The 12835-nt window shown below is 42.5% G+C and overlaps 1 protein-coding gene across 1 annotated transcript in view; it reads right to left on the bottom strand.

Annotated features, from left to right (window-relative positions):
* DALRD3 (DALR anticodon binding domain containing 3) overlaps positions 1-12835 on the bottom strand; it is a 1074922-nt gene that overhangs the window by 42724 nt on the left and 1019363 nt on the right. Inside the window, exon 12 of the mRNA XM_044078747.1 lies at positions 12727-12795. Within this exon, the coding sequence (XP_043934682.1) occupies positions 12727-12795 (69 nt within the window). The remainder of the gene's footprint in view (positions 1-12726; positions 12796-12835) is intronic.

Here is a 12835-nt window from a genome sequence, read left to right as displayed (position 1 = left end):
GCCCAGCTATCTGGAATTTTGTAAATAATTATATGTCATTTGTGAATATTAATATGATTTATATAGAAGTGTGACAGAAGGAGATACTGCCACCACAGCTATCTGGAATTTTGTAAATAATCATATTGTATTTGTGAATATCAACATGATTCATATGCTTGTATTATATATGTATTAAAACTGTATATTATGTGTATATTAAACTGTTGGTACTGAGGAAGGAGAAGTGTTTGTACAATACTGAGCCTAGATGTGTGACCACAGTGTACCCTGCTGGAATAGAACAGAAATGTATATAAACTGTTGTACCGGTGTAATTGTATATGTTTTAACAGTGGGAACTAGAATACAGAGGGTTAACTTGCAAAACTTCAAGAAAATAGTTAAAATTAAATTGTTTTATGAGTGTGCTATAAAAGTTAGTTTCAGTCAACAGGAGACATGATATCTATACTAGGGGACTTTCTGTGTTGCCTTGAAAGAGAGATAATTACTATGCTTGAGAGACAGAAGTGTTTTGTTGTTTTAGGACTTCCAGGATCTGCAAACATTGAGAAAAAGCCTTTATGTATTTTTCACAGGGAGATGCTAAATGTTGGTAGTTTCTGGCAATGGGAGTTTAGCTTGGGAACTAAAGTCAGGTGACAAAAAGTGATGTTATCCAAGCTAACCCAGCAGTAATATTTGAAATTAATTCAAGAACTCTCTCTGTGAGAGAGAGAGTGAGAGAGAGAGAGCATTTTGTATTTTGTCTTTGACCTGACACGAACATCCACCCACCACTTCTGCCTGCTTGTTGCCTGTAAGTTTCTAGGACATAGTAACTCTTTTAGATTCAGACAAGAATATACTGAAGTATAGCTTAGATGTTTTCTTTCTTTATTTGAGACTGTCCTGCAATGTTCTTTTAAATATTTCCTGTGATTTTGAGCTCTGATGTAACTGATTACTTACTGAGTGTTGTCTTGTTCTTTTATTACTATTAAATATATTTAAACCTATCTTTGTGGCTGATATTTGAAGGACATATTTAAGCTCTGAGAGTGCTTGCATATCTATTTGGTGACACTGTACAGGCCACTCCTAATAGCCTGGCTCTTGGTCAAACTACAATTTGGATTAATAGTAACATTACACAGTAGAATTGGACACCCTTTGTTAAGGGCCCTAAAGTAGTTGATAAGGGGTTCTGGTGGCAGTGGTAACTACCTTATAGTCTGGGCAGAAGGGGGCATAACTAGTAAACCTGTGCCAGCCTTTCTCAGGTGTGTGTGTGTGTGTGTGTGTGTGTGTGTGTGTGTGTGTGTGTGTGTGTGTGTGTGTGTGTGTCTGCAAAACAAATCTCCAAGAGTGTGCGTGTCAGCTACTTGGACAGGGACACAAAGCACTAGTTGGATAGAGAGAATGTTGGAGGACTCGGCTTGGAACCCTGGCTAAGGACTCAGCTCTATAGCTGTGCCAGTGAGGAGTCTTACTGGGGATCTGGAGAAAGAGGGAGAAACCAGCCCCAGACTGTCTCTGTGTGCTCTTAAGGGAAATTGCCCTTTACTGTGTGTGTACTTGTCATCCTTCTAGTGTGTATGTCCCCCACTGTTGTCAGTGGTGAGGACTGAGGCTCCTTGATTACTGGGCCAGTGCTGAGGCATCACAAAGACCTAGAACCTAAAAAATACTACCACTATAAAAATTGTTTGAGCTAAAGAATTTGCCATTTTAACTTCTTTCATAATACCTATGGTTCCAGAGATATGAACATTTGTTTGAAATGTGAAGACATAATTTGATTCTGTCAAAAGGCTTAGGCTCAGCCCATTGGAAGTTACAGTGCAAACTTCATGAGCTCCATTGGAATGAATGAGTTAACTAATTTTGAAGAGACAGATTTGAAACAGAAAGGAGGGTTTTTTTGTTTTTATAAAGGGGTTGTAAAAAGGAATGTCAGGGTTGGGGGAGTGCAACAAGAATAATATTTGTGGAGGTGGGGAAATGCATGATGAATGAACTTGGTTGAGAATATTAGGTCAAGTTTATAAGAAGAGTTTTTTTAGAAAGATTTGCTTTATTCCTTTCCAGAATGCCATGGGGAGTGAGATTTGGGCATTAAGGTTGTTTCTAAAGTAGAATGCTTTGGCTTCATTAGTTTTTATTTGAGTATTTTTTCAGTGAATGATACTTGTTGGATGCTGTAGTGTTATGGTGGTTAGAGTCCCCTGCTTTCCAGGCTTTTTCCTATCATTACAAAGTTTTTTGAGAGCAGTTAATCCAACGGCTACTATAGCTTTTTATTCTGATTTGTTTAAGGGTAAGGAGTTTGTCTTGGATGGGGAAAAATATATTCAAGAAAGATAAAAAAGTAGAAACAGAATTTGTACATGTGTAAAAAGGTGACCAGTTGAGAAGTTGTAGTTCTTGTTGTATAATAGTGGAAGAGGTTTCGGGAATACATCTAGTGTCAGAGGTTAGAGTTTTAAAAGACCAATTGGAAAAAGGGTGTTGTGGGCATTTAAAGAGAGGGAAGTAGTATGCTGAGGCTTTTTAGCTTGTCAGTAATGTTGGTAATAAGGCCGATTACAGATTATGTGTGCAACTTAATATGGAGGCAAATACATAAGGTGACCAATGAGGTAAGACTATGTAAGGACAGAAAATGATTAAAAGATGTTTTGTTTTTGCCCTTGTAGTGGTAGCTAAAGTCATCAATAGCAATGAACTTAAGGTGCTTGACTGAAGCAAGTATACCTAGAAGGGTATTTTGTGTAATAGTTAAGAATTACAGGTAGTGGGATGTAGACTGAGGCCAATTAAGTCTTTGCTTGTTAAAGGTAAGACAGATTAGAGTTCTACTGGGGGAGTGGCTTTGTTATAGAGTTGCTATCTTCCCTGCATCTCCATCTTCACACTCACTCCTTCACAATATGTTCCATGCCCTCTTGAAATCTTCACTAGAGCCCCTCTCCACAATACATTAAGGCAGTCCATTTGATTGCGCCACAAGTATGTCTATGGAGAAATACTTTCATAGACTCAGGAAGCAGTCCATTCTTTCTATCTTTTACTTGTGTCCATTTTCCATACGCTTGTCCTTCTCATGGAGAACAATCCATTCACATTTCCTGACATGATCTTGCTCCCATATCAGGCCTCCATCTCTCCTGGTCTATAGTGAAAAGGCTCTATTATCTCCTCTAGTCTTTCTTTATATCCTTTCCTTCATTCCACACTCCCTTCTGATGGTTTTCTTCTGGATTACGTCTATGAGCGTGTTTCGCTTTTACCTGAATAGCCTCTGGAACTGCACACAGTACTTAAGGTGTGACCAAACCAGGACCTCTGAAAAGGGAACATTTTCTCTTTGCTTATGATAAATATTCCCTGAGAATATACCCCATTATTCTGTTATCTGCTGCCACTGCCCTATCACTCTTGTCATGGTGTTATAGTCCAGGTGAGACTGACATATTCAGGTCCTTTTGTTGTTCTGCTGCCATCAGTTCCACTGCTCCAATCTGATACTTCAAATACTTCATCTCAAGGTTGCTCTGGCTCAGGTGCAGTACACTGCATTTGTCTGCACATTGAACTACAACTACCACCTTTCAGCCTTTTCGATTAGTCCTTCCATATTACTACTTAGGTCACTCCCCCTATCCTCTACTGCTGCACCTTAATGTTATCATTAAAGAAGTCAATCATGTTCTCCATTCCCTCAGCTAACACTTACTGCGCTCATCACTCTGTTTATTCCAGACATTGTCCCTCATAGCACCGACCACTATAGCCTATCTTTCAGCCAAATAACAACCCATTTCCTTAGTCCTGGTTCTCCCTCAACCCATCCAATTTTCTTAGCAGTCACCTGCATGGGACTGAATCAAAGACCTTAGTGAAATCCATTTAGACCATGTCCACAGGTATTCAATCCTCTGCCAAGTTCTAGCATTACCTAGACATAAAACTGGGTCAAGTTTAAGTAACAGCATCTTATGGCTAAAAATCCTTGTTGGTTTTATCCTGAAGATTTCTATCCTTCAGGAAAGTAACCAAGTTTTTCCCAGAAAATGTTAAAAAAGAAAACTACAATTTTATGGATCTTTTCCATTCCCCTCCCCTTGTATAAGTGTATAAAACTTGCTGTTCACTGGTCATCAAGGCTCTTCTGCAGAGACCAAGGGCTTATTGAAAACCGCAGTCAGGGGATTTATCAGTACAACAGCCACATTGCTGAGAGGCAGCCCATGTGGTCCTTGTGTTTTACAGTGCATTAGGAAAGCAAGTTTCCTTTTAACCCCTCCCTCTGTATGTGATTTTTTTGTCCACTGCTTTCCTCCACTCTGCCCTAACTCTCAGCATACCACCCTTGTCTTACATGAAAGATTGCACCAATAATGAAGTAGAACCTGACTGGTATGATTTCTGCAACAAAAGGGGCATGGTTCCTAGATTTTTATATTGTTACTAGGCTAATGAACCGGGGATCCCTTCTAAGCTTAGCCAAGTTTTCCCAAAAGAATAATGATGTCCTGTATTCAAGTAGGACATTAAGAGCCAGGCATTTATAAGCTACATCTGTACGTAAGGGATATGGGTGCCAGGCCAAGTGTAAATTTCCTATTCCCCATCCGCTGGTCTAGGTTGCACTTAAACTGGGTAATAGACGAACTCAGCTTCATATGGATAGGAAGCTTGTTCCATAGGAGGGGGAGTCTCTGTGACAAATATCTGTCTCTCCAGCATGTTCTGTTTAAGTCACAGACAAAATTCAGGTCCCTAGATAAAGACGTTATGTTCTTACCATAACATTCCATCTGTGTTGTCAATCTTAATTCATTCTTGACAGTTGGGTTTCGGTTCCGTCCTTGGAACTGACTCAGCCATTATAACAAGCTTGAGCCGGCCAGAAACACTATGGTAAGAACATAACTTCTTTATCTGATGTTGTCAATCATCATTCATTCATGACAGTTGGGACAGAGTCCCTAGCTACTTTATGTCCTGGGAGGCCCTATGGAAGGACATTCCTGAGCACCATAGAGTCAAAGGATGCTCATTCCCTGGAGACCATATCCAATTTGTAATGAGTGATAAAGGTATTTGGGGTAGCCAAAGTAGCTGCTGCGCAAATGTCATCCATGGAGGCTCTAGAATGAAAGGCCATTGAAGTGGAAACTGATCTTTTAGAATGGGCCTTGACTTTAGTTGATAAATTAATTTTATTTTGATGATAAACAAAGGTGATGCAATCTCTCAACCATTTCGATAAGGTGACTTTGGAAACTGGTTTGCCTAGTCGAATACCTGAAAAAGACAGGAACAGTTGGTTCGATTTCCTGAATGATTTAGTTCTAAGTAAAAACATAATTTAGGAAGAAAACTGGCAGGTCAATAGATTGGTTAATGTTTGAGTCTGAGACAACTCTGAGTAGAAAAAGAGAGGTTTGTCCTAAGGGATACTCATCTCTTTATGAAAAATGATGTATGAGCGCTTTACACACAATGCCTGCAATTCTGATATTCTCCTGTCTGAAGTGATGGCTACCAAGAATAAGGTCTTCCAAGATAAAAATTTGATATCACAGGAGGCTGCTGGCTCAAAGGGCTGATGGATCCAAGTTTGTAAGACTAACTTCAAATTCTAAGGTTCAATGGGCTCTTTAAAAGGTGGTTTCAAATGCATAACTCTCTTTAGGAATTTTTTGCAATGACGATGAGATATCAAGGAAAAATCATGAAAGCCATTATAAAAATTTGAAATAGCCGCTAAATGAACTCTGATAGTAGAAGCGGAGGCTCTTGATTGGAGTAAAGGTGATAAATATTCTAGCACCTTATTAATCGAGGCTGAAAATGGGTCAACTCCTTCTCCTTGAGACCAGATCACAAATCTGTTCCATTTACTAAGATAAAGTTTCCTGGTGGATGGTTTATGGGAAGCCAGAAGTATCTTTTGTACTGGGGAAGATAAATTATTTTGCCTGGTAATTACTGGAAGTGGGGGTACCAAGCGGTCAGTTTGAGACTTTGTAGGTTGCGATGGACCAACCCCTGCAGATGAGACCGCAGTCCCGGAGTCGGGTCCAGAGTCCACGGACAGTGAACTAGTTTAGGTGAGAGAAAGGGGAACCCGACTTGATGGGGCCAATAAGGTGCAATGAGGATCACTTTGCTTCTCAACTGTTGCGCTTTCTTCAAAAACTGGGGTATTAGGGGAAAAGGAGGAAAGGCATAAAGCAGTCCCTTGGGCCAATCGTGCAGAAAAGCATCTCTCGGGGACTCCCCCAGATGGGGGGGGGGGGATTAGGGCAAGGTAGCTGCTGCATTTGTGGTTTATGGAAGATGCAAACAGATTGCAGCAAGGCTGGCCCCATCGAGGAAAGATCTCTGCTGCTACTATGAGATTGAGAGACCACTCATGAGGCAGGGGAATGCATCTGCTCATTTTTTCTGTAGTCACGCTGGAATTCCCAGGAATAAACATTACTATCAGAAATCGGTTGGAGGCGATTGCCCATTGCCATACTCTCAGGGCTTCCTGACATAACGGATAAGATATGGTTCCTCGCTTTTTGTTGATGTACCAGATGACCGACATTTTGTCTGACTGGATAGCAATTGTCCTCGATGGAAGGGCAGATTGGAATGCTTGCAGTGCTAAAAGCACCGCCCTCAGTTCTAGGATGTTGATATGCAAATTGGCCTGTAAGGGGACTTGGACTGTCTTTCCCTGAAAATGCCCCCCACTCCACCCCATCAGAGATGCATCTGTGTTTACTATGGCCTTGGGCTGACGGGTGAAAAGGGGCAACTCCATAGCTCCTCTTCTGGCTTCTTCCTTCAGTTCAGATCCTACTTGTATCGATTTGTTATGCGGCTTAGATAAGACATTGGGTGTGTTAACAGAGACCACTGTGACACTAGGAGCCATTGAAACAGCCTCATGTGAAACCTTGCCAGGGGAACTAGGGTGATCGTCGTTGCCATTGACCCTAATAGTTGTTAAGACTAAGCAAGCTGGGACTATGTTTTGGAGCTGTGACCTTAATCTTTGTAGTCTGTGAAGAGGTAGAGCAACTACACAGGATCTTGTGTCGAATGTTGCTCCAATGAATTCTATGCTTTGAGTGGATGCCAGTTTTGACTTATCTTTGTTTATTGAAATGCCTAAAAACTCTGCCAGCTCTAGAATGTAGTATAAGGCATGAAGCAGTAGATGCCTGGTGGGGGCGGTAAGGAGCCAATCATCGAAATATGGAAACACCTGGAATCTTTGCAGCCTTAGATGAGCTGCTACCACTGCCATGCATTTGGTGAACACCTTGGGGGCTGGGGTTAGACCAAAGGGCAGTGCGCGAAATTGATAATGACTGGCTCACAGCCGGAAGCGGAGGTACCTTCTGGAGCGCTTGTCCATTTTTATGTGGTAATACGTATCCTGAAGATCTATCGAGCACATCCAATCGTCTTTCTCCAGAACATAAGGATAGACTGAACTGTGACCATCCGGAATTTTGTCTGTCGGACAAACTTGTTCAAGATACTAAGGTCCAGAATTGGCTTCTAGTCCCCTGTCTCTTTTTTGATACTAAAAAGAATCTTGAGTAAAATCCAGATCCAACTTGATCTGGTGGGACTGTTTGGATGACTCTTTTTTCGAGCAGCTTTTGAATTTCTTGAGCTGCTGCATCCCTCTGACTGGGTGGAACGTCAGGGATTTGCCTTTGTGGCCATGGAAAAAGATTGAAAAGGATATGGTAACCTCTGGTAATTATTGTCTGCACCCAGGAATCTGAAGTTATTGAGTGCCAAGCTAAGTGGTGCAGAGAGAATCTTCCCCCGACTGCCTCCAGAAGTAAGCAATCGGGCTGCTCCTCAGGAGTGCTATTAGGGTTGCCCAGAGAAAGAATTTCTAGAGCCCTGGTTGCGCAGGCCCCCTCTGCCATGGGAGGTATGTCTTCCTGATGTGTCCCCCCCCTCTGTCCCTGGGAGAAAACTCACCATGTGTGTCCTGAAAAGGACCTTGGGACTTTTTGAACCACTTATTTCCACTCCTCTGATTCCTGGAATAGGGTCATTGAGGAGTGGAAAAACATACGCCCACAGCAGACAGGGTCTTTCCTTCCTTTTCACACCTGGCTAATGTGTCTTTAACTTTCGGGCCAAACAATGAGGAAGCATCAACGGAAGCGTTGACAAAGGAAGACTTGAAGGGGTCCACGAAGTCACATAAATGCATCCAGGCATGACATCTCATGACAACACCTAAACCCGCCTCTGTGGCCACCCCTTCGGTTGTATGTGCAATCAAGTGCATGGATGAGTTAGAGATGGATTCTAGGGTAGCAAGCTGAAAGGTAACTTTATCACATACCTCATCAGACACTGCTCCTGCTAGGGTTCCTGAGAGCTCAGTGATTAGGTCCCTTTGAAGACAGGTGAAATGAGCAAAGAAATTCAACGACCATATGGCAAAAGTCATTAAAGCATAAACCCGCTTCCTTAATCTGTCCAATGTCCGAGACTCTTGGTTTGGAGGATGGACAGTAGGATTCTCCTCTGCGAGTTCCTTCTTTGTGGCCGCTGTCACCACCATAGCATCTACCGCTAACCCCTTGGGCCAGTGGGGTTGATCCTCTGGGGGAGAGAGAAATTTGTCAGGTCTCCTGGGAATTGGCTCAATAGTGTCAGGGGCCTTCTAAGCATGCCACATGATGAGCTTGACTAACTCATCTGCAGGCACGGTCACCCAGGAAGTAGAAAGTCAGGCACAGAAAGCCTGCAAGAAGACAGATTCCTTGGAGGAAGGATTGGTGGGTTTCCAGTCACCCCTCTTCTTTAATATTTCTAGGATCCCTCCGAAGGATACATCTTCAGATGCTGTCCGAGGGGACCCTTCCTCTTCATCGTAATCTGTATCCTTGGTGAGAGATTCTTCCAGAGAATCAATGTGCTTCCTCTTGCATGATCTCTTACAGGGTGGCTCATCAGGTGGACAGTCTGAGGAAGACTCCGAAGAGAGGGTACCCTGCAGTAGGGTGTCTTGCTGCTCCCGTGCCCACTGCACCAATGTAGTAGACTGTGACAGCTGCAAGCCAGAGGATACATAGATGTGACATTCCAACGAAGTGGGTGCCAACTGTGAGCCTGCTGAGGTGAGCACTCTCTCCATAATCTGAAAGGCAAGCCAGCTTGAACAGGGATGAGAGCCTGGAACCAGGAAAGACAACCTTGGAACCAGGGTCACACCCCACTCTAATGAGTCAGCCTCAAGAGATGGAGAAGTGAGAGGACTTGGAACTGTCAAAGCAACCAGAACTATAGACAGTGCTGTGGAAAAAAATCAGTGCCATACTAGGGATTCTTGAGCTGGCAGCCAAGCCACGATTCTATGGGTGAGTCAGTTCCGACTGAGCTGAGACCCACAGAGTGGGTTCCAGTACTAAGGTGAGATCCACCATCGGTACCGAAGAAGTTGGCACTGGGAGAGGCATAGGTGTCGGGGGTTTCAAATCATGCAAGGAAGTTAATGGAGGAAGATAAGTTGGAGTCCTTGGAGAGAAAACCTCGGCTCCGGATGGGAGGGAGGCCCCAGACAGGGTTGCAATACCTCTGGCCACCAAGAGCTGATCCACCAATCTACCGACATCAAGCTCTGAAAAGCTCCTGGTGGAACGAACAGACATCCTCAAGGGTGATTCTGGACGTTCAATAAAAAGACTTAGCTGCTGACCAACAAAAGGGTCAACAGATGGGGAATATTGAGTCTAGGTTATGGATTTCACCTTCGGCACCAGTTGACCAAAAGCTTGTGTTGGGGGGGGGGTGACCGGTTTTACAGGGGAAACTATTGCTGGCACTGAGAGGGTCCTAGGTACCATTGCAGGGGTCGGTACCATGGTAACTTTCATCGGTTCCATAAGACTAGAAGTCACCGTGGAAGGGGTCGTAGACTCCAGTGCTGATAAGGTTGTCGGTGCCAATTTGGCTTGTTTAGACTTCAGTTCCATGCAAACATGACCTTTGGATGATTTTGATTCTTGAGATTGAGGAGATGCTGGGACTGAGTGGCTCCTCTTTTTATTGCTTCTTTTTTTGATGGTTTTGATGCCTCTGCTTCAGACAAAGCCTCTGTAAAGGGGGTTTTTAACAACCCCTTGAGGATCAATTTGTTGCGACGGTCTGCAAGGGTCTGGGCATTAAAACCCTTACAGAGGTTACACAGAGGCTAAATTTCCAAGTGTGGCACCCCCAAACAATAAACACAAGAAAGATACCCATCTGGGTTGGGCATCTTTCTGCCACATTTCTCACATTGCTTAAAGCCACTTGTACCATTCTGTTTCTCAGCCACTGTTAGGTGAATTACAAAATGTAATAAACAGCTGTTCATGCAATCACACACACACATACTACTGAAATTTTTTTTTTTGATAAGCGTACCAAGAATGGTAGCAAGAGAAATACCCAAAAGGGGTAAAGGAGAAGAAAGGAAACAAGGGAAAAACTACCAACAATGGTATTTAAGAGTTACCAAAGGTAAGAGGGAAGGGAGGGGCCTATACCAACTACGGTAATGAAGAAATACCAAACAGGTAAAAACAGCACTCATACACACATAGTCACTAATTAGGTAATGGAAATATAAAATGACCAAGAAATATTGAAAAATAAAGCACTTAGCTTGAAAGCATGGCCTGAAGCATCCTGAAAATCTATGCAGCAAACGAGATCTGAAGGGAAGGGAAGAGAGGCACTATGGGTAGCCTTAGCTCAAGAGTTTCTGGCTGGTGCAAGCTTGTTACAATGGCTGACTCAGTTCCGAGGATGGAACCGAAACCCAACTGTCATGAATGAATGAAGATTGACAACATCAGATCTTCTGTTTCTGGTACTCTTTGACTTACAAATATGTAGGAGATTCTTAAGTGTGTAAGCCAGGTACAGGTTTTCAAATTAAGGCTAAACAAGTTTCTTTACTAAGTACCGAAAGCTTAACTTTGTGCTTGATAAGCATAGCTGTATATCTGTCATAACATCAGTACAGTATTGTGCCTTAAGACCCAAGGGTGGATCCTTTTCGTCATCACATATTAAGTTAGGAGGATTTTACAAATACTGCCCTGAATGACCTAGATGTCAATCTGCTTGTTAGTGATTTCAGTAGTCTCTCACATATCTCAGTCACCAAATCAAATATGGCAGAGGTCTGCAACAATACACAACTTCAATCACTTGGTAGGCAGTTCTCAATGGGTAGGTGCTCAAGTTGCAAAACTATCAAAACAAGAGTCCCTTACTGGCAGTCTCATACTTGATGCAATGAAGTGAAACGATGGATTCCAAACTAACCTCTCATTTATGCGAGGAACCTTCACTGGCAAGATTCAGGCATAACAGGAAAAAAGTTTGGATAAGCTTGCTCTGCTGCACCTAAACTGTATCAGTCATACAAGTAAAGCAAACTTACTTCCAGTGTTAGCAATCTGAATCTTCCAAGACTACTACTTCAAAGATGTTAAAACCACACAATAAAAGCAGTTTGTGTATACGTTTTGGGGTTAAAAATTCTACCCTAACTCTTTGAAACATGTCCTTTATCTAGATATGGTGAATTGCATTTGTGAAGCCTCATTCTTCTGGAAGGCATACAGCAGACTTTACTTTCACATATCTTGGATTACTGCCAAAACTGTTTATTCTTGCTGTAAATGTAGTCTCTATTTGTCAAAGAATATGGTTACAAAAAAAAAAATGTTAGGGTAGAGGGAGAAGTGCAAAGCAGGGCTCAAATAAATCACACTTTAATGCCGCTCCTTTGGCATAAAGGGATAAAGCCCTGACTAGCCCAACTGACCCAGGTTTGGGTGGAGGGTAGTCTTGAGGGCATTCCCTACATGACTGCTGGAGGAGGCTGGGGACATGTGAAGAAGGGGGTGTAGTCCTACGGGGGAATACGGTCGAGATATTGAAGTTGCTGCTGAGACAGGATAATCATAAGCAAGTCCCTATTGCGTACCTGACCTCTGCATGAAACAAAGACAGAGCAGTGGAAGGGAGAAAATGGGTTAGCGTACAAATAAATAAATCCACCAGCAGATGGCGTGAAAGCCAGACCCCTCCTGACATCCATACACTCTGCACCAGGTCTATATTAATTCATCGAAAACTAATTCCAGCGAACAGCCATTCATGCTACACAAACCAGCAAATGGGCATTCATCAAACATTTACTTCAGCAAATGTTTTTCTAAGGGAAGGGAAGTACTTGTCAACAGTAACACAAACTACATTATATCAAACCCACCCCCACTTATATATACCAACTCCAAGATTGCACTACAGTGGGGAAAAGGGCAAATTTCCTAATGCTGGCCAACTAACTCCCTTCCCTTAGAAAAATGTTCGTTGAAGTGAATATTCGATGAACGTCCGTTCACAGCTTTATATTCAATTAATGGCCGTTTTCTGGAATTACTTTTTCGATAAATTAATACAGACCCCTCTGCACGGTCTCCTATGCTTACTAAGAAAGTCCAGGGTTGTGGAGAAGGTTGGCAGACTCAGCAATGGATGTGAGATACTGGGGACAGCTGCCACAGGATGAAGCATGGGGGCCAGGAAAAAAAAAAGTAGACTTTAGAGCATTTCTAGCAATAATCTCATTATTAATCCCTTGCAGTATGTGTCAACAACATTTTTTTTGCCTCATCCACTCCAAATAACAACACTTACCCCCAAAATGTGAATTCGGTTGTAATAGGAGCTGAAGTCCATGCTAAGGCTGATTAAATGCTTACATACCTAAAAAAAAAAAAACAACGGGAAATGTCATAGTGTTAAA

Source organism: Protopterus annectens, chromosome 7.part1, assembly GCF_019279795.1.
Source record: "Protopterus annectens isolate FY-2018-M chromosome 7.part1, PAN1.0, whole genome shotgun sequence".
Classification (NCBI taxonomy): domain Eukaryota; kingdom Metazoa; phylum Chordata; order Ceratodontiformes; family Protopteridae; genus Protopterus; species Protopterus annectens.
Note: the sequence above shows the minus strand (reverse complement) of the source record. Positions and strands in the feature narration are given on the sequence as shown.